At 43.7% G+C, this 23,017-nt stretch overlaps 1 protein-coding gene across 1 annotated transcript; it reads left to right on the top strand.

Moving 5' to 3' along the window:
* Positions 1 to 17,160: 17,160 nt before the first annotated feature.
* Positions 17,161 to 17,980, top strand: LOC136197583 (piggyBac transposable element-derived protein 5-like). The gene is made up of 2 exons (XM_065987377.1): positions 17,161 to 17,284; positions 17,541 to 17,980. The coding sequence occupies exons 1-2, from the start codon at positions 17,161 to 17,163 to the stop codon at positions 17,978 to 17,980; spliced, it is 564 nt and encodes a 187-aa protein (XP_065843449.1).
* Positions 17,981 to 23,017: the final 5,037 nt, after the last annotated feature.

The following is a 23,017-nucleotide window of genomic DNA, read 5'->3' as shown; positions in this document are numbered from 1 at the left end:
AAAGTGAAAGAGAACGTTCGAGTAGCAAAGAATGCCTTGTATACGAGTGATCAGGTCGTTCAGGAGATAGTTCACATTGTATCAGAGGTCATTGAGAATGAAATTATAGAAAAGATGCGTACAGCCGACAATTATGCGCTCCTTTTGACGAAAGGACAGATTGTACTGTCAGCGAGCTGATGGCGATTCACGGACGATTTTACGACAAGGAACTTGAAAAGTTGTCTTGCATATTGTAAAAGTTGTTGATGTTCTGCAGCCTGAAGTAGATAACATTATCCAGTCTCAAGGCGGCGGCGAGCAGAGCAGGATTTTAGCAGATTCTGCTGTTATAACAAAGCGCATTGAAGAGTTTATGAGAGAATCGATGCTAGACGAGAAGACATTAGTCGGAACCGGAACAGATAGAGCATCGACTATGATTGGATGTCAAACCGGAGTAGCGACTAAAGCAGAAGTCGCCAGCAGCGGTTGGCATTCACTGCGCTGCTCATCGACTAAATCTAGCTTCTACGCAAGCTGGTGGCTCAGCAGCGTATGTTCAGAAATTCAATTCCGTTCTCCGTCAATTATTTGATTTTTTTGACAACAGCACCGTTCGCTCTACAGGGCTTAAAGCAGTCCAGAAGCTGTTGCAAGGAAAGGGCAAGCTAGTAGCTCCATCGGCCACAAAATGGCTCAGTGTCGAACGCTGCGCTAACAAGCTCAAATCTTGCTTTTCTTCCATTGTTCTAAGTCTAGACCGGGAGGCAAAAGAACGGTCTAAAGCTAAACCTATTGGCCTAAGTGCTCTGGTTTGCGACATCAATTTCGTTCGAACCTTGCTATTAATGTGCGACGCACTTCCAATAGTGACGCGCCTGTCGAAGTTCTTTCAAACCATTGACATTGAGTACAGCATAATTTCACCACTGTTGTCGTCAACTAGTTTTTCGCTATGTAAAATGGAGAACGCGGACGGAATAAATTTGCGAAGCTTACAGCAGTTTCTGGAAGACCTTAGCACTGCTGGAATCACTATTAAGTCTACTTCGCAGACATCAGAAAAAGAATTTTTTTGATGAGACTATCAAAAAGCCGTTTCTTTCTCAACTCATTGAGAACTTAAACAGTAGATTTGCTGATCATCCAATTCTTTGCTGGTTCAGTATTTTTGATTGTCATTTGATTCCTCCGCTTCGAAAGACCAACAACGGATAAGTCAACGGTTTTTGCTCTGTACGGTTTAAAAGAAATTAAAGCATTGTACAAGCAATTTGCGATTACGGCTTCTCTGTCTTCTGAAGAAGATTGTGTAGAAGAACGGAATGGATTTAAGTCGTATATCAAAGAATCTTATTCGACAAAAAGCGACCATTCTCGTGAAAAAGCGATGCAGATTTTACCATCGCTATCAATAACGCATCTTTTTCCTAGTATGTCAGCTTTAATGAAGATCAGCCGAATACTGCCGATGCAAACTGCCGACGTTGAAAGAACATTTTCGCAGATGAAATTAATGAAGATGTGATCGAGAAACTGCATGAAGGAAGAAACCCTGGATTCCCTTTTACAAATTGCCGTAGAATGACCGGAAATTCACAAATATCCTTTTTCAAAAGCCGTTTAATTATAGTCAATTAAGAAAAAAAGACGCCTACTTCAACATTAAAAATGCTTTTTTTCCTTACCTCTTTGATCGTGTAAACATGTTTCCTTAAAAAAATTGCTTCGAAAATACCACGCCCTCTAAAAATTTTTTATCGTGGGCGTAGCTCCCGAACGCTACTATTTTCCTCCTGGCTAGAACACTGTAGTACATGTAGTATTTTGCCATAATGTAAAATCTCTCCTGAACCATTTATTGATTAGGTAGTAAGTCTGCTTCATTTCAGATTTGTGGCAAAAAATTAAATGTGGAGAACCCGCTTACGTAGACATAAGCAAAGTCTTTGCTTTTTTCGCCGAAAGTAAATTATTGACTAGATACATTCATTTTTAATAACAACATTTGAGGCCGTCTCAAACGTGATCTTAAGGCCGGAAGTGTCTGTCTGTCTGTCTGTCTGTCTGTTCGTCACTCTCCGTATTGTGACGTCAGCTAAAAACACGTTTTTGTTGTACAGCGCATGCGTGACATAAGGCCCAAAATTGTGTTCAAGAGAGTGTTAAAACTGCGTGAATTGTTTTATATTTTACCAGCAATTGCACTCAATCCTCCTGAGGCTTCGGCGCGAGAACAAGAAAGTAAGTTTTAGCTCCTTTATTTAGGCTGGATTAATCCTTTTCTTTAAAGTTGAACGTATCAAAAGTCTGAAAGGACGTTGGAAGAAAATCTACATACTTATCTAAATATTGACTTTTATTTCTTTGAAGAAGTATTTGTGGAAGCCGCAGCGACACGTACTTTCTTGTAATTAACGTCTTTAGTAAATATACTAGCCGGGAGAGCGGATCGGGTGCCTCTTGGCAACGAAAAAGGGCTTTCGGCGGTTCGAGCGCGGCGCGAGAAGGCTCGTTCGTCGAGAACGACGGCAGTTTCCCTTCGGTTTCGAAAGGGGCCCCGACGCGAAAGGAGCGCGGTACTTCCAGGAGACCCTTTCGAAAACTTCGCTTCCGACGCGCACGGCGCCGAGCGACGAAAAGCGAAGGAGGAGTTGGCAAACACCGACGCGATGACGTAATTCGAGCAAGATGGCGCGTATGCATTTAGTGGTAGAGACTAGCTGGGTAAGGATACCGACAACTCTAGAAAACCAGAGTCAGAAGCGTTAGTCCTAACGTTTGACATGATGCAGAATTCGCCTGTTCCGTCAATGACTCATTCAGCAATGTACTATCTTTGGCAGCTCTACGTACTCGTACTGGGCATTCACCATGCGAGTGATGACTCTGCTTATCTTTACGCATGGGATGAATCTACAGCAGGAAGAGGTCCTGACGAAATAGCATCTTGCTTGTCCAACCACGTTTCTGCGGGGGTTGAAGACACTCGACACCTAATTTGTTACTCCGATAGCTGTTTTGGCCAAAACAAAAATTTCGTCATGATGAGCCTTTTCAATACATTGATAAACAAAAAGACTTTTTCAAGAATTGACCATAAATTTCTTGTCCGGAGGCATACATGTCTACCAAATGACAGAGATTTTGGACACATTTCAAAAAGAAAAAAAGGAACAATATTTTATACGCCTTCCGACTATATCAAATTTCTTCGGAACGCCAGACCGCTCAAACCGTTCACTGTGATTGAAATGAAGGCTGAAGATATGCTCGAACACTCGTCTCTGACGCGTCAATACACTGACAGAAAAAAGAGTCTCAACGGAGAAGCTGTTCTCAAAAGAAAAGCTGTTTGGATTAATTATGGAGAGGGCGAAGAGGTTGTAGATGGAAAGAAAGTAACTGTGAAGCATCCTGGCGTTCTTTGGCTACGTTTTAGCTACTCAGAAGAAGAACCGTGGACCAAAATTGACATTCGAAAGAGAGGGAAAAGAGTGCCTGTGAAGCTCCCGCGCCAATTACCGCAGAAGTATCCCGCAGGGAAACCAATAAGTGTAATGAAGTTGCAAGATCTCAGCAAGATGATCCCATACCTTCCAGGGCAGTTCGTGCCATTCTATGAGGGTCTAGAGGCCTGTACTTCTTAAGAATCCGATTCCGAGGCTTAAACAGGCAGACTCTTCAGCTTATTTTTACGGTTGCGTAAGCACAGCGGGACTTCCCGATTGATAATCAGGATAGCGCATTAAAAATGCTACAAAATGGTCTTTTCCTTGCTTCAAACGAACATTATTAGACGAAATCTACGCTCCCTAAACTTCAAAGCAACTATTTTGGCTCTTAGGCCCTTTTTGCACTCAGCCCTTCATATGGCGTTAGCTTTTGCTTTTTAATGCCTTTATTCGATAATTATATATTAATCCTCAATAGACAAAAATCATCAAAAAAAACTATAATCAAGGGCAACATAGCCGCCTAACTCGGTTGTCTAATTGTACGTGCAATCGTATATACACAGACGATCATTTACTCATAGGACGATACAGAGATACTGTACTAATCGGAAGTGATTAATGAAATAGAGAAATTCGGCCACAATTCTTTTTCAAGTAATTTAGACATGGCCAAAAATTCCGTGGCTTTTGAAGCCCTATGCCATGTTGGTAAAGAATTTTTCTCGGCCCAAACTTGACGGTTATGTGAGGGTCAGCGTGCAAGTTGATGCTGTTGGCAGTACGCCTGGTCCTAACTAAATCGTTTGTTCTCTGTCTGAAAGAAAGCTATACCGTTATTAAAATCATCAGAAAAGGGGTCTATTCGCTGCGTAAGTGTACCACTGTGCTGTTGATTTAGATTTTTTCTGACCGTGAATTTTGATTACACCATAATGTACAGCAACAGAAGCAACCAGTTCTTTGTAATCCATGTCAGCTCCGAAATCAGTTGCTGCATCATGTTTAGTCATGTACTTCATGCCTGTAAGAAGCAGCATTCTGGAGCATGATGTTTTCTGCTCTTATGGGGTGATTATTCCATTGATTTGAAAACTTAGTAAGTGCACGATTAATACGAGCTTGGAAGACGTAGTGTAAACAAACAAAATACAACTTGATCTATGTCGAGCATTCGTTCCGTCTCCATCATCAGAAACCTTTAAACAATAATAACGGTTGTTCAATTGGGCGTTGTGCGTCGCGAAAACATCATTTTTAGACGGTTTTAAGTGATTTTATTAAGTTGAATGTTTTTAAATCTGTTCTACTTGGTAAGTCTTCGCTTTTGATGCGTTTTCGTGGCGTTTTCACGGAGTTTTTGATCGTTTGGTTAATGAATCAATCGCCGATGTTTTTAGGCGTTTTCATAAGGTCTTTTGTGTTCTTTCTTTTGTTGAAAGTGTTTCTTATTATAAAATAAGTTTGTTATGTTGTTTTTCCTGCCGTTTTGTTTTGGTCTCGTTTTTCTTTTTAGATGTGGGGTGTGTTGCTTCGTTTGTTGTGATTGTGTGTGCTTGTGTGTGGGGGATTTTTTGGAATTTATTTCGGTATGTTTGGTGTGGGGGAGATGTAGTCTGTTTCGGAGAGGTTAGGGTGTTTGCGTTTTTTTCTATTTTTCGGTTTAGTTGTTATTTATGCGTTAATTTTTATATTTTTATTAGTTTAAGTAATTTTTCCTGATGCTTTTGTTGCCTATGATGTTGGCTGTTGATGTGTTAAGTTCTTGTTCGACTTCGTTTGTGTCTGAATGTTTTTCGAATTTGGAGTTCAATCCTTTGGGGTAGAGTGTGTTTAATGTTTTTATCTATTTGGTTTCCGTTTGTGTTAGGTCAGCCTTTGCTACTTGTTGGATAGGCGTGACTTTAAAGTTGTTTTCAAAATTGAGTTTATGGAGTTTCACGTGCTGGTAGATCAGGTAATTTTTGTATTTAGCGTCGTTTTTATGCCTTGTGATTGTGTCTTGTAGCGTGTTAGATGTCTGTCCAACGTATTGTTTCTGGCAGTGTTTGCAAGTCAATACGTAGATGGCGTTCTCTGATTCGCAGTTTATTTTTTGAGTAATTTGGTATGTTTTCTTTGTCTGTGTACTGGTTATCGTGTTTGATTTTGTTATTGCTAGGCATACTTTGGAGTTTATGAAATGACATGGTGATGTTTTTCTTTCAAATGTTGGGACAAACGTTTTGATTGGGGCTTTGTTTGGTTCTTTGATGAGCACAGGTTACATGAACGATCGAACGTGATCGAACGTGAACGATCAAACGTGATCGAACGTGAACGATCGAACGGGTTCTAAACTACTCAACGCTCACTTTTAATCCAGCCTTAATAAAGGTGCTAAAACGTACTCTCTTGTAGAAGCGCCTCGTCCGCCTGAGGTTAAGCATCGAGTGCCATTGATGGTGAGAATTAAAACAATTCACGCAGTTTTAATTAACATTAAAATTTGATCTTACCCTGAGCAGCATCTCCTCCGTGGTGCGAAGGCGGTTGTTGTGGTGGCGGTGGTGATGGTGGCGGTAGCGGAGACGGTGATGGTGGCAGTGGTGGCGGTGGTGGCGGTAGCGTTGCTAGTGAGAATTAGAACCAATCCCGCAGTTAATAGCGTAGAATCAAATTGCATTCGGTCATCTAAGAAGAAAAGAAACACAATGTATACAGTTCAAATAATTAGAGTTACTTACTTTCATTTGTTGCCTCAATTCGTCAGTTTTTATATCTTTAGTCCTCATAATTGTCTAAAACAATACTTGCTACGATTAGAGTAAACCGATTATTTGTACCTTTATCAAATCTAATTCGTTGTCTCGTTCAGTGAGCATTGACCGGCAACTTGATCTTCTACTATTAGAGGCAAAAATATCGAAAGGTTAGTATTATGAGGCATGCTAGCAACTTGTTCTATTGTAGGAGTCAATTATACCGTTTTCAGTAGAATGATGTACAGAATAAATTCCTGAAAAGAGCACTTCAATTTCTCGCGGGCTTGCTTCTACGTGCAACTTATATAAAAAATTAATGTAATCGCGAAAGTTGTAAGCGTTCTGTATGTAAAAAGCACCTTGGCTGCTATCGCGGGTGTTGCTTTCTTGTTGTGAGTCTATGTCCCAGCCTAAAGCTACAGCTAGAAGGTATAAATGCTGGCGTATTAGTTACATAGCGTCCAGGAATTATGAAACCTCACTTCAGATGTTTACCGATGTTAGCAGGGAACGAACTCATAAAAATATGCAGCTGGCGGCTTTTCTTTGACTCCTTTTTATGCCAATTTACGAGAAATCTCGCCCGTTCTGTTTTTCCAAAGATGAGCGTTGCTTGAAGATTTGTTTGATTGTCGAAATCAAAGTTGCGGGGGATGGCTGCACTTCGGCTTTATCAAAGACGTCTTGCAGTTTTTCGAAGTGGACAGCTATGCAATCTTTCCTTCGATCGGCAGAGCTGCTTCTGACGAGGCATGCAATCTCTTTAACCTAATTTAGGCAAATGAAGTACAAATATATTCATTAGAAGTATAACTTACCATTGCACTGCTTAATGTGAGCTTATATTAATGCACAATACGATTTTCTTAGCCAGCTCTGAAACTGCTGCTGATATCTGTCAGGACAGAGTTCTTGCCTTGCAGCGCCTCTATCTCTATCTCTGACACCAAAGAAATGAACGTATCGTGACAATTTTTGTCTTCTCCCAAGTCAAACGCGATCTGAATTAATAAAAAATTTCATCATATTAAAACCGTCAAGATCTTTATTCAGCGGATCTTGCAAGCCCTGGATAAACGGAAACTGCTTTGCTAGTAACGTCTGGGCGCTGTGAATTACCCTGTCGCTTAGCCACTTGCCCGTTAGAACGTCCTCTTTGTCACAGGGAAGAAGCACCTTTCTCTGGCTCAACGTTTTTTCTTCAGTGATTTCAATTTTTGTTTCGTAACTGTTTTTTTGGCATTGGCGCAGCCGCGAGTGGGGTGAAACAATTCGTGGCATAAGACGTTGGCAATGCGAGACGGACAAGAGTTTCTTGTACACCGAATTGTGCATTTGCACTTGGTCATTTTCCTCTTCTGTAGCTGCGGGGATGTCGTTGGCTTTTCCTTGACCGGAGAAAGCCGTGCGGCACGTCGTTCACGGTCTTCTTTTAACATTCAGTTGACTTTGATATGTGGCACTTCAGGTTCACACTTGACCAAGTATCCTGCTGCGTCCAAACAAGTGCTGCTGAAAGGACCGCCATCTCTGTCTCCGTATGTCCAGGATCAGAATGTAAGAGTGGGGGTTCGGGAGCGGAGCCCCCGACAAAAAATAGTAGGGCGAGGCATTTTTTAATGTAGTTTTCTTTGCACGGCGGGTAATCAGCAGTAGGATATCGTAACAAAATTGACGGGCAATATTTAAGGATGGCGCGAAGAAATGCGGCGTTTTTCTTATTGGCCCAAATTTCGAAAGCTTCTTCGAAAGAAAAATCCTTCAAGTCTGGACCTTCGAGGATGATGCGTAGCAAAGAATCAAGAGTCTTTTTCTTAATCCTGTTAAGAATTCTCGTCTTTACAAGTTTTAGTTGCGAAAAGGTCCGTTCGACGTCTGACGTATGAATAGGCACAACTCTGCATATATTCGCCATAGCTGACATAGGGAAAACGCGTGAAGATGTGGGATTTGTACAGTGTTCGTTGACCACTGCCTCAAGAGCTTTAGTGTTGTTAGAAGGGTCGTTCTGGAAATGGCGAAAACTGCTCCATTCCTCCTCGCACGAATCGCGATTCACCAGACTTCCTTCAAACTTGTTTGTAAAACACCGTAGTTCTCTCATGCCGTAATCCATCAGGGCTGAGATTTGTAGATAAACGGGGTATTCGCTGCAGGTTTAGTATATCAAATGAGACCATTATGTCCTTTTCCTGAAATCTGCTTTCAAGGGTGTCACTCAATTTGTCAAGAAAGCGTTTCCGAATACTGTCGTTGAAGTGCAGTTCACCTAAATTATGTGGTTTACGTACATCAATTTTCGCTTCTTTTAATTCTTTAAGAAGAGCGGGCAAGCGTCTTGTGTGTCTTCCCTCGGTGAACTTCAGCTGCTTCAAACATGCAATAGTTGAGGCGATGAGACCGGGATTGATACTGCAATCACACGTGGAGTACTGAAAGCATTTGGACAGGGTACTTACGTGGAGTAGTTCGTCGCACATCTGTTGCATCGTTGCTAGAAATCGATATTCGGGCATTAAACGGTGCAATCCCAAAGCTTTAGCATCACCACGCTCTTGGCTTTCTCGCTGCAAGCTCATCAGAACAGAAATGAACTTTTATCTAAGTCTGTTGACACTGTGCTCAACACTGAGTCACCTCGTGGCGCAGGGCGCTATCATCTTGCTCGTCTCCTCTTGTCGCAAAGTCTGAAATGCCTCTAACCAAGCAGATCACACAGCGCTGTTATCAAAAAAGTGAAAAACTTCACAAAAATGTTTCCAAATGTTTTGACATAAGGGACGGTGTTCCCTGCCTGCGTAGAAGCAAGATTCACGCGACGTCCCACGCAGGAAACGCCTATAAGAGAAGGCTGTTTCCCCTTCAGTCGGGCAACGACGCCAGTCTTGACACCCATCAATGTTGAGGCTCCATCGGTTCCAATTCCTCTCAGTTTGTTTACACCTAGCTCTGCTCCTTCGACGTATTCCATTACGCGTTTTGTCACGGTTTCAGCCCCAGATGGAATGCAGCTGCTTTCCTCCGACATTGTAATATCAACTTCAGAATGAAGTAGATTGATTATTATTAGAAAATGGCTAAGTCGCCCCGTTGACTTGCAAATTAATCGCCCGTGTTTTGACAACTGCTCAGTAACTGTGCAGTCTGTTGTCTCGTCTATCATTAACGCAAAGTAATTTGATTCACTCATAGAGGATATTAGGGAGGGGTTTCTAGCGCATCCGCTGAAGTTGGTGTCGAGTTGACCAGATTTAATTATGGGAGGTGGTTAATTATGGGAGGTGGCTTAAAATATCACTCTCTGGAGTGGCGACTGTTTGTCGTAGAGCCGTTGAGTTTTAGTTAAGATGCTAGGCGAGGTTTAGACTTACTCCTGGTTTGGTCGGTTGTCCGTCTTGAGGTCATCTCGCTGCAAAATCGGGACTTTCGTCGGGCATCGCCGCCATCTAGGAATCAGCAGACGGCAAATTTGCGCCGTAAAAACAGACTCAGGTAAAAAACCACCTAAACGTATGCAATGCTACACCTTCAGTGATCATCGCCAAAGCGCTCCGCGAGCCTCGATGTGCTTCCGTTGGCCCAGGTGATTCTCCGGAGGCGAAAGGTACGGCTCCTCGCTGACAGATAACGTTTCCATACGGCTGTCGATGTTTTATACGACCTTTGCGAGTGCGTTGCGCGTCCTCTATTTCATATCAACCGGTTCGACCACGCTTCGCGTTCCTCTAAAGTTCGTATGGGTGATCCTCGTTCATGGACGGTGCAGCAAATGAGGACGTGGCTGCGAGTAAATCACCCGACCGTTTGTCGTTCTGGAGACCGTGAAGACGTATTGGGTTGTGTTATCGCCTTAATAGAAATGACGCAGAAGGAGAAAAAGCTTGACGCTCCAGTGCAAGCCGTAAACGTGGCTCCCGCTCCTGAGTACAAACCTTTGCATCCACCAAAGAACCCTGGGTGGACGGCCACGTAGAAAAGTTTCCTGAGTTGTCGTCGGACGCGGTGCAAGCATACCTTCGCAAATTTGGAGGCTACATTAAAAATTGTTTCAGTGGGTGTCGCTTAGCAAAAGACGGCCACGTTTCGGGCGTGCAATACCACAATAGTGCAGATGAAGCGCATTATTGCAAAGGGAAATGCAAGCCCACGATGCTGTCAACCCCGCCTCAGTACGATTGTTTTGTGATCTTCTGTAGCAATGGTCGTGAGCAAATTGCAAGAATTAAAGGTGCAGCATGTCAATGCAAAGCCAGCAATCGCAGTCGTGTAAGCGTATTGCAGCTGTGCTTGTTATTTGGCCAAAACGTCCTGCAAGTCAGAGGCTTGTGCGTGGATCGAACCTAGCACTGGGCCATCAATGTTTCAGTTTGCTGCCGACGTGGACATCGGTGAGGTCCGAAAAAGAGTTAAGTTGGGTGGTCTCCTTGCGGATTGCGACATCCTTGCAAAATTATTAGAGGAAAATGGGTTGAGTACGTCGTGGACTACCTACAAAAAGAAAGATTTAGGATAAAAAGAAGGATTTGCCGACCTCGTCGTACACTTCAGCTCCTAGTGATCCGGTAGAGAGAGTATGCAGACTTGCTGACAAAAAAGGTATTCCCAACGCAACAGTCGATGATATAATATCGTGTTTGTCAGTCACTGTGGAAGAACGGGACGCAGTTGAAAGGCTGACTAGACTGCAGTCCTCGTCGCTTGTCTGGAAAAGGCAGAGAGTATTACCGCCAGCAATTTTGGGCGCGTGTGCAACCGGCCAAACCGAAAAGGTCCCGTTTTGACTTCCGATGTTGCACAAACAGCCGTCCTCCGGGTCCCACTTCTGGAATGTCAATTATTCCCTGTATTTCGCTAATTTATATTCTACCTTAGTTTTATAACTAAATGTATACTATTTAGTCAAATCATTGATGACGTTCTCAAGAAAAGTCAACTGAAGAGGATACTAGTTGCCAGAGTTGGGTTTTGCATCATTTCTGCTTGGCGCTAAGCCCTAAATAATTGCGGCCATGTGAATTTGAGCAGAAATGAGATGCTTACTGCCTTGCGGAGGGAATTCTCGAGGAATTTGGCAGTTTATTCACCGTGGGTTACAGGAAATATCCTCAAACAGGTGCTGTAAAAACAGTTCAACAACAAATTAGACTCACCAAAGTCAGGCCCTCCCTTTTGCTCTGGCGTCATTTATCGCTTTGATGTTTCGGCTTAGAAGGGGCGTGTTCCTTGAAAAATATTGTGGTCCCCCGCCCTATTTCATCCTGGATTGGCGCTGAGTATTGTACTATGCAAATGCTGTTGTAGCAGGATCACGGATATTAACGTAAGAGGTCTGTCCTTTTCTTGAAATAGATAACGCTCTCTATGATGTCACCTGATCTAAAGGGTACTGAGTGTAGTGAGTGCGAGGGAATACCAACCAAAGGTGGTCTGTAAAGCCGGCTACAAAGATTGATCTGCGGAAACAGTAAGCGAAATAAACGTAGTCATATTAAATAAAAATTTTAGGTCATACGTGCATTGCGTTAAAATGCTGGAAACTGCTCACCTTTCTCAGACGTAACTTTTCAGATGGACGCAACAGCACCCTGTTTCTTGGACGCCAGGCGTCTTTCACTTTGCTGCCACCAGCCGCAGCATATAATTCCTCTAGCGTTTTCTTCTCAGGATGATCGATTCTAAAATATATTTAAGTTTGCGTAAACAATAAACGATTAATCATATTACTAGGCCTGGACGAGAAGAACAAGACGTCCTTTTATGATTCTTTTTCTATTGCGAATTCTTCTTATCTCCTCCCTAATGACTGCCAAATAAACAAAAAATGACGGTGAAGTAAGAGAATAGCGACGTACCTTCCGAGGCGGCTTGCAAAATTTGATCTTCCAAAATAGCAAACAAATGAGAAATCATTGCCTGAATTTGCCTCTACTTCTTACCAGGAGGCAAACGACATAATTCAGCGACAAAGAGAAAAAGGCGCGTGAATTTATTATTGACAAGCTAGCTACACGGCGAATTCTTACTCGTCTCGTTGATGTTATCGTTCTGCTCGGCTTGTCATGCGCAAACGAAAATATTTTGAGTGAAGATCAGAATCAGTTAAGGATTATTCAAACTCACCTGCCGCTGCGGACCCCGCTTGAACGACTGGGCGAGCGGCTTAGCCTATACGCAGAATCATTCATAAGTCGAGCATTTAACTGATATTCTATATCACACCTTCGTTGTCTTCGTCCGCTTGATGTTCAGGGAGGGCGCGAGAGCGAGCAACTAAGTAAATCATTGGTAAGTCACGCATTAAGCTGATATTCTAATATCACTCATAACTTTCGTTGTCGTCGTCATAACCAGCGGCTTCGTCTATACGCAGTATCATTGGTAAGTCGCGTTTACAGCTGCTTCTATACGTAATGTCACCAGAGAATTCGCCTAGTATTGAAGAGAAGCTCTTCACATATCGAACGACATGATCCTATAACATAACTAAAACCTTCATGAATTCACAAAAACGATACAATGTTACAAATTTCTTTTCAGCCAAACGCCGCCTCTTTTTCCTTTGATAATAGTTTCTAAGAAAAGAGTGTAAAATTTCTTCAACAATTCATACGAAAACATAATAGTGTATTACCGTTGCTGACTCTAGAGTCTAGACGTTCGGCAATTAGGCTCGCCGCTTGTTCTTCTTTTCAGCGAAGCGCTGCTTCGCGATCGAGGAGCCTAATCGCCGCTTCCTCTTCGTCGAGGGCAAGCGCCTTTTCGCGATTGGTGATTAGGCTCGCCGTTTGTTCTTTCTTTCGGCGAAGCGCTGCTTCGCGATCGGCGAGCCTAATTGCAGCTTCCTCCTCGGCCAGGCTAAGCGCAATTTCGAGATCGGCGATCCTAATCGCTGCTTCCTCTTCGTCGAGGGCAAGCGCCTTTTTTGCGATGGGCGATTAAACTCGCCGCTTGTTGGCGAGGGCGCAACGAACGGAGAAACGAATATCTGTAAATAATTAATCAATTAATTAATCAATCAATACATACTAGGCCAGACATTATAGCACTCAGATTATCAACGATCGGCATATGATCGCATATTCTTCTCCACCGACGGCGCGGGCGCAGGCGCTTCAGACGACGATGGCGCCGACGGAGTCACATTTTTGTCAGCTAGGGTGAGGGTTAGCTACGGTACATGTTACCCGCATGTGCACGCGGCTTCGTTGCGACCTCCATGTCTCAGGCACCTCTTCACTTTCCTAAGCTCTTGGCGCCAGTGGGTTTTTTGCCGCGACCAAATGAAAATGAGTAGTTGGCGAAACCTGTGAGCCGTTGGCAAAACTTGTGTGCCGTGTTTGCCAGTCTTTCTCCGTCATATAGGTGAGTCATTGACAGGTGACCGTATGTCACACATTTGACAATTGATTCCATTAGTACGCCACATTTGTACGGAACAGACCCTCGTGAGATGTCGTTGCGCTTGAAAGGACACTTTCGATTCCTGTTTTGATTTCGTGCGCTTTATTTTGTATTAAGTCTGTCATACCGCTTATTCATAATTTAATTTTAAAACATTTGTCAATATGGGCGCTATTTTGTATTTTGTTAAAGGACGGAAACAAGCTGACGAGAAAGCGGCCGTCGCCGTTGCTATGTTGGAGCCCGCAGCTGATCAAACCCGCAATTCGTGAATAAGACTTGAGATCAACTCTCAGTTTAGCGCAATTTTAAGTTCCTAACCTCTTTTGAACATTTTCAAGATTTGTATCGATTTGTTGAATTATTTCTCGCCGTTAATCCAAATATCGTTTACCTTTCAATGTAGCGTTAGTTCGGTTTTTTACTTCCTGCTTTCTAGATCCGTATAATGACGATTATGGAATAGACAAAAGAGAAGGTAACATTTAATGTGATCACGTCAAGCTGTTACATAGCCTGCTCCGTTTGTCTCATTTTCTCTGTGTAGTAGATAAATGTAAACTAGATAGCATTACTAAGAGGCAGTTCCAACAATTAGATGAAAGACGTTACGGTAGAGTTCACGTAAATTGAGTTGTAGTACTTCTTGCATAACTGGTGTGTACTTACCTATCGCTGAACAATATTTTTAAATATCGTATATTTTTAGAGGAACTTTGTGGAGGAGAGCGAAATGGTATAGGATCAGTAAAACCGATTGTCATGAAGCAATTTTGCAGAAACGAAACGAGCGAAAGGTACCTTCATATTGAAAGGAGACTGCAATTTTAATCTTTCATACCCACATTGCCTTTGCCAAATCTCGGTGCAAATAGTTTCTCTTTTGCAGTGATACGGTACAATGTCCTTCGATTTGAATTTAAAAACTAAAAGAAAGGTACAAAAACGGAACGAGTAGAAGACTGTTGTGTATCTGAGGTTCGTGTGTTTGTTGTTTGTCACTCGCGAATCAAAATGAGTTTCGAAGACTCTCAAAGCCCAACTCCTACTTTAAGACTACTTCTGGAACACTCTTTGAAACTTCTTCAGGCCCTATATCCGACAGAAAAAATAAGTGTGCCATTCACGATCAGGGGAAAATGGCAAATGCGAGCATCGAACGACTCCGCCAGTCATCTTTTAGCGACACGTAATGCGTAAATTTCACAAGCGGCGTCCTAAAACATTTCAGGATGAAACCGTTCCTCGACAGCAGCGACAGCGCCCCGACGATCCTTTTGAGCGTGAGCTAACTGTTGACGGCGAAGGGTTATGCGACGCAATCAGGTTTCTTTACTGGCTAGAAAAAAACGAAATTGCTCACATTACGCACTTACGATCACTGCGGCAACTGTGCATTGACATAGAGTATCAGTCGCTTTTGCGACTCACATTGACAGAAATGAACAGACAATTCTGAACAAAGCTCTCAAGAAATGCTCTCAGAATTCAGTGCACAGCTTGAAGAACGATTGGTTGACTGTGTTATCAAGTCGCCATATTTTCCATTATTGTCGACGAAACAACATACATTTCTGCTACAAAAGAACTTTCTCTTGCTGTTTAGTACTGGAATCAATTGGTCGGCAAATTCTTTTCTGTTCCCGCCACTTTCAGAAGTACCAAAGTTCGTCTCGGACATTGATAGTCTCCCTAGGAGAATGACGCCGAAAACAAAAATATGCTTGTCTGCCTATTGATTTTATATACGGCAGCAGGCATACATTCAGCAGAGAAGGCAAGCGGCAAGCACAAGATCACGGTATGGTAGAGTTCTTCTCTTTTTGAGTTTCACATTATTTTTTTTTAGGAGGGCGTCGTGGGCATGACGCCATAAACTGCTACGGGGTCCTGAGCACGACCTTGTCACAACCTTCTGACGCACGTTCTTGCACTAATTGATTCAACCGACATGTCAGCTTCTAGCATTGCCAAGGCTGTGACTGTCCTAGACGCAATCAGATGGACAAGAGCAGCGTTTGAAGATGTCACGGCTAGAACAATAGCTAAATGTTTCAAGCTCTGCGGTGTTACTCTGGTGGAAGGGGAAATCGAGGAAGATCCATTCGTCGATTTAGATTTGGACGGGAAAAATGATGACGGCTCTTCGACACTGGAAGATTCGGTAAGTGGCATTGATGCTGACGTGTGTGCATTAGAGTACGCGGAATATGATACGGACGTTGCAACGTGCGCCACAATTGAGGAGGGAGAAGATTGTTAGGACAAACTCTGGTCCGCAGCGATTGAAGGCATGAAAAGCTCAAAGAAATTTTGTCCTGAGTCAGACGTTGAAACCGACAGCGAAGAAGAAGAGCAAGAAGATCGTCAGCAACAGATAGAGTCCTACGATCATGCTATCTTTGTTGCGCAGGTCCTTCTTCATTTCGCCGACGATAAGGGAAACGAGAAAGAAGCAGATGCTGCATTTTGCCCGTCAACAAGATTGAAAGAAGCTAAACTACAGAGCATGAAGAAGATAAATCAGGCGACTATACATGATTACTTTAGGAAAAAGTAGTGCTTAACTAACTTGAACAGCCTCGTTTCATTTCATTTTAAAGTGAATTATCGAAATAACATGCGTTTCGTTTAAACGGCCACCTGTTTATAGCGGCCACTGAACTTGAGCAAGTAGGTGACTGCAATAACCAGGTTCCACTGTACTCCCCTTCACTTCTCTACGTCACAGGACGAAGTGAGAAACACGAATATCTCCGCCAAAATTCATATTTAGAAGGAATAATTTTCAGAAGCTATCTAAGACAAAAACTGCAACCCAGCGGTAGGTCAAACTGGAAGAAAATTCTGCCCACTTCAGTTGCTCTTTAACAACTGCACTCTGAGACACTTATACCCCTTTGAATTTGCTCTCATATTTTCTATTGAATTCCTCTTCGAATTGTCTCCCCATTCGCTGCTTCCTCCCTTCCTCTAGTTGCATCGCGCGAATTTTCTCCATGCGTGCTCGTTTTTCGGCGGCGTCGCTTTGAAGCGCTCGTCAATGCTGTAGATTCTGTACAAAACAATTTATCGTTATACTGTATCTATATCGCTATTTTTTGTCTTACTTCCTCTTTCCTCTCTCGCCAATCGCGGGAGTCGCTTTTGGGCCGGTCGACGTCGCTTCTCGGCTGTCTCAAGTTCCGTTTGAATCCGCACGAGAAGGCGGTTACCGGTATTCGACTTGGGAGTCTAGAAACGTCGGTGATCAGTCAAGTCATCTTCTCCATAGAATAACCGTGATTTTTTGATACGATTTCGTTCCTTCTCGTACAATAGTTGAGGCAATGAAAAATAGAAAATTAATTAACAAAGTAATTAATTAATTAAAAACCCTTTCACCGGCGATCGCCACTTAATTGGTAGTTGGCGCGCGCTTGTTAATACCTGCATCTACGCTGTCTGCGTAGACTTTAGAGAAAATACAACAGCATACGCGCATACGGGTGTTTATTGCGTACTTACTTACGCCGTGTGCGCAGCCTTTTCGCGTCGGTTACTATGAAAAAACAATCGTGACGTAATACGCATCGAAGATGGCGGCCAAGCGTTCTTGTCGAGCGAGAACTCTCCAACGCATGGCTGATTTTGCTATTTTCGACGCTTTTAGCGACGACGACGACGACGACGACGACGACTTGCTTATCGATGCCGAAGAAGGTAGCGTTCTTTGGAGAAAATCCGAAGTACGATCGCTAACCGTCAAGAGTAGTTGAGGGGGCCGCCGCGAGTTTTTCTGGTAGCGAAAGCGAGGACATTGAAGAGGACTTGTCGACGACGATGTAGACGCCGCTGAGAGTAGCGACAAAGGTGCCGTTTCGACAAACGAGAGCGAAGACGATCATCCACCCACTTCCGGTTAGGTTGGTTTGTTTGTTTTGTGCTCTGAGTGGAATTTCTTGCTTTCTTTCCACAGACGAGCCAGGTTACGATATCGTTTTTCCATCAGAGTGGTCGGACAATTTTGTTCATTACCCTCTGATGGAATTTACCAGCGAAACAGAGCCGGCAGTTGATGCACCCGACGACGCCGACGCGTTGTTCTTTTTCCACCTGTTTTGGACCGATCAACTCCTCGACCTGCTTGTCCAGAACAGCAACTCTTACGCCGACAGCGTAGAAGCCCGTCTCGAAAAGCCAGGGAGAACCTGTTGCCCGATTTCCAAACGGGAAATGAAGGCTTTCCTTGGTCTTTCGATTTTGATGGGCGTTTTGCGTTTTCCTCGACTTGAGGACTACTGGCAGACGTCCTGTCATTACATGAAAACAAATTTGTCTACTGTATTTTCTGAGACCAGGTATAAACAAATCAGTAAATGCGAAATTGAGAACTGTATTCTCTATCACCAGGTATAAACAAATAAATCGATTTCTTCATATGTCAGACATAGCCGCAGACCTTCCACGAGGTCATTCTCGTCGAGAAAAGCTTCAGAAGGTATTTACTTTGTCTAATATTATTGTCAGTAGATGCCATGACTAGGTCAGGCCCCTTATAAATCATTGCAAAGAAAAATTGAAGTCACTTTTCCATCTTTCAAAAAATATTATCATCGATGAAGCAATGATCCCTTTCAAGGGGCGTTGGGGCTATATGAAGGACAAACCCCATAAATGGGGAATAAAGTCCTTCGTTATTGCTGATGCTCCAACCAGGTATGTCTGGGACTTTTTTATCTACACTGGGAAACAAACAGAAGAAGCGGCGACGGACTGTGCACACGGTCTGTTCTCGATCTCGTCGAAAGATGTTAAAACAAAGAACACGTCCTTTATCTGGATAACTACTACACAAGTCCAGATCTCTTCAAAAGGCTATTTTTCATGGACATATACGCAACGGGGACAGCCAGGGTCAGTCGTCTTGGGTACCCAGAATCCATGAAGAAAAAGAATCATCCGGCGCCTAGACGAGCTGAACGAGGCTATTACAAAAGCACGAATAAAGGCCCAATGACGGCAGGCATTTGGTTCGATCATAGATAAAATAGAGAGAGGGATTGGCAACTAGCACTTTCACGTGATTTTCCAATAGGATTTAGGTGAAGCAAGGTGTGTCTCCTCGCTTGGCAACATGTCCCGGATACAAATCGCTTGTTTGTGTCGAAATTTTTCCTTCGGAGTGCACTTCTTATAGTAAAGTTGTCCTTCGCTTCTTTTTAAAGGTAAAACGCGCATCGCTTGACGCCTATGTTTCACTGGAGGCAAGGAAACCCATCAACGCCTACACTCATACACGGGGGGACGTCCTACATCTGCATAATCTCACTTGGCTCTACCTACGCGATGTAAATATGTAGACGTTCCATTGTCGAATGGAACGGCGCTGCTGCAATGCACTTCCGTCGAGCGACTGATCACTAAACGACATGTTTTTCCCATAATGGGCGTGGCGAAACCACTCATAAGGGGGGACGCATCGACTCGACATCTCACCACTTATTGAACTGCATGATGGCTCGATCTCTTCACTGAAGCTGACTCTAGAGAACTATAAAAAAAATTTGGCGTTAAAACATTTCTTCACTAAGTAATTGTCCCTGATTCTCGGCAGGCTTCAGCATGGGTCGTTTTCGCTATACGCGAAAGAAAGGCACGAAAAACGTTGCGAAAGCCGAAGTGACTGCACTCTGTTCATCGAAAGGTTCTTCCACCATTAATCCTGCGCCGCAAAATCTTGACAGGCAAGGTCTTGAGCCGGAAATTCCGCCTTCTCGGGAATGTTCCGACTCGGAGCCGGAAAGTCGTGAGTCTGAAGAAGAGCAAAATGTTTATAGGTAAGTCAGACCGACGTGCGCCTACGTACATGCAATCTGACCCCGTGCAGCACTGTCTCATGGCATCGTATGATGGATGGAGATGACGTTCTCATCAGCCGCATTGTAGCAAATCGCTCCCAAGAGAGGGTGCCGACGACAGTTACGCACAGCATCCGGCTTTCCTCCGAACGTAAACAAGTTTACGTTAGAGGCTTTTTGCTGAATACTGTATTGCCGGCGGACACTCAAGACGCGTTGATTGCTTTACTGGAAGCACTACATATTTGTCCCGGTTGGTGTATAAATGAATAACTTCGAAAACTTATTTAATAAGATGATGACGCAGGCAACCCCGACAATAAATTTTGGAAAGTTCGTTCCGTGCGGAAGGAAGAATTTTCTGGGAAGAAAGGAGCCGTCGTTGCCGCAATAGACAGGCACTCGCCCTTCGCATATAAAGGCGTCGTGTACAAGAGGACCATTCGCAGCACTTCATGTTCACTTCTTGTGCCTAAAAATAACCGTTGCGTCAGCTGCTTTAAACACAGAAAGACGCTAAATAAGCAGTTAAGCAGAGAAAATCGAATACGTCCAGTAGTTTCTGGCTTGAAGTCAAAATTCGGCCCCAACTCATCTATGGACACCCCGGGACGTACCAAGAAACTTCATCAGCTTGCTGCTAAGCAGAAAGTTTTGAAACAACGAATTAGGCGGCTGCAATCGGCGATTTCGCAGTCGGTAGAATCCTGCGGCGTCGTAGTTAGTGACGGGCTTCACAACGATATGATTCAAATCATGGATGACAATTCGCTCTCTGTTGAGGAAGATTTTCCTGCCGGGTCGTTTCAGTACGTTCAGTTTCATTACTTACCTACTCCAATATGTATATTTTAGGAGGCTGTTCTGGGATCAGCAGAAGGCGTCTCGCGTAGCTGACAGCCGTGGAATGCGCTGGCATCCAATGATGATCAGATGGGCGCTTAATCTAAAGATGCTCTCGTCCACAGCATACCACGCCGCTCGCACTTCGGGGTTCATGCGCCTTCCCTCAGAGAGAACATTGCGCGATTACGTGCACTTTTACGACGCAAAACCAGGCTTCCAGAAAGAAGCCAATGACCATCTCTTGAAGGAGGCTGACATCTCTTCGCTTTCGCCTGCTCAGCGGCACGTCGTACTCGTCGTTGACGAAATGAAAGTCCGAGAGGACATCGTTTTTGATAAGCACTCGGGAAACGTCGTGGGGCTAGTTTACATGGGAGATTTCAACAACACCCTGGCCGGATTGGAAAGCGCAATGAAAAGAGAAAAGGTGCCTGTCGCGGGGCTTGTTACAAGTTTAAAGTTTCCTTATGCACACTTTCCTACAGCAGGTACAGTGCTAAGTCCTAAGCGCTTTGTCTCCAATCCGATGTCTTCTAATAGGAGTGCACTCTGTCGATCTACATTGGATCATCTGGGAAGCTGTCCGTCAGCTCGAAACATGTGGTTTTAGCGTTGTTGCCATAACATCAGATGGTGCCGCAGCCAATCGTAGTTTCTATCGACAGCACTGGACGCCCTATGACGACGCACTTGTACACAAGGTCCCAAACAGGTACAGTCACCCGCAGCGGCCACTATTCTTCTTCTCCAACGCTCCACATCTAATCAAAACAACCCGGAATTGTCTGTCTCACTCTTTCGCAAATGGCTGGCGCAGATCTATGATGGTGAGATTCTAGTTTGTGTTGCATTTTCATACAATTATTTATAGAAAAACGGGAAGAGTATAACGTGGCAGCACATCAAAGATTTATATGATAAATGCCGGATTGCGGCCGATAGGACTGGCCTTTCTCTGTTGCCGAAGTTTAAATTGGAGCACGTTCAACTAACGTCTTTTTCACGGATGAGGGTAGACCTGGCTGCTCAGGTAAATGTCAATACCCTTACTCGTACTCTTTATGACGTGTAATATAGGTTCTAAGTGGAAGTGTCGCTAACGCTCTGGAATATTTCAAAATTGAGGGATCCGAAGAAACGGCCAAGTTTATTCGCATATTCGATAAAATGTTTGATTGCATGAATGCGCGATCACTAAAGGCAGACAAGCCTGATCGGCGAGGGTACACTAGTCCTAATGACGAACGTCTGACGGTATGTACATATTGCGTTGTAATATTATTTATACGTATAGAAAAGATATATCTTTTTTCCTTTGCAGTACCTGAAGACTGACTTTCTCGGATATTTGCGTGAATGGCAGGCTGAAATTGAGTCAGTTCCTATGCTGTCTAAAGGCGAGGTAGCTCTGCGGCAGCTGAGCAGAGAGACACTGGAGGGCTTGCACATTTCCGGCAAGCGCTTTTAGATACTTGCAGTAATAAATATTAATGCATTGCATTATTTAGTTTGCTCCTTCGTGGATTTAGTGAAGTATTTCTTTACGGTTGAGGGGTCGAATCAATGTTTCATCCTAAGTGGCAACCTGAACCAGGATCCCATTGAAAATTATTTTGGACAGCAGAGAGCAAGAGGAGGAAGATCAGAGAATCCTTCTGTCCAGCAGGTCCTGACAAATTCTATGTCATTGAAGCAACAGGGATCATCTGCCCTTATACCTGTAAGAGGAAATTCGAGCCGAAAAAGGCTTCAATACCCTGAGGAAAAGATTGATGACACGCCTCTTCCAAAGCGTCAAACTAGGCGTTTCTGACGTTCAAAACGGAGGTAGGAAGAAACATCTCATGTACACTATTGATCACCTTTATTAATAGACTTTCTAAGAGCTTTACTCTTTGCAACTCTAACACTTTTTTCTCGCTTGTATTGTTCTAACCAACTGGCAGCAAGAGAAAATCCGCGAATTGTAACATAAAGAGAAACAATGTCTATCAGCAGCTCATCTCGTACGCTGCAATCTGCTTCATTTGTTGAGTCACTCCAGTAACCCTTCACAACCTCATCTCCTAAAATTTCCTTTTTCACAGAATCAACAATTCCTTCTTTTCTAAGAAGCATTGCTGGTAGAAGGTGGCGAACACGTTTCTCAATAGCCTTGAAGAATTCAAATGCGGCATCGCTAACCTCAAATAGGTAACCTCTACTGACGCGACGAAGCCATGCTCTGGAGTCAAGTTCGATAACATCTTCGTCGTCAGCGGACTTTGAAGAGGATTCATCTCTAAGTTGCTCGAGCACGATGCAGTAATCTTTACTCTTTGGCTTCCCCGACGAAGAAAATTTGCGCAGCAGCTTGTAAGGAATGTAGCCGCACATGTAGCGCAAAGCGTTCAACTCGTCCGTCGTCATGTCAATATTACTGGTATGTCCACTACTGGAATCAATCCCTTTTCCCGCGAACTGGCGAGAGAAAGCGCGTTCAAAAAGAAAGTCGTCTATTGACTGCGGCAAAAGGGGATCGCTTGAATCGGTGCTGTCCGTGCTGATGCTATTCAAGAGTGTCTCCCAATAGAGGGGCAACACAGTCAAAGAAACCTCTTAGAAAAAAAAGGACGCTTTCTGCCGCTGAATTCCAACGGAGGTAACCGATTTTGCCTTTTTTACGCATTCGTCGATAAGCGAAACGATGCTTGTAACCGGCGGAACGAATTCGGCTCTTCTCACGGCTTTTCGCAGCGGCTCGGCAATC

This window comes from Oscarella lobularis, chromosome 17, assembly GCF_947507565.1.
Source record: "Oscarella lobularis chromosome 17, ooOscLobu1.1, whole genome shotgun sequence".
Classification (NCBI taxonomy): domain Eukaryota; kingdom Metazoa; phylum Porifera; class Homoscleromorpha; order Homosclerophorida; family Oscarellidae; genus Oscarella; species Oscarella lobularis.
Note: the sequence above shows the minus strand (reverse complement) of the source record. Positions and strands in the feature narration are given on the sequence as shown.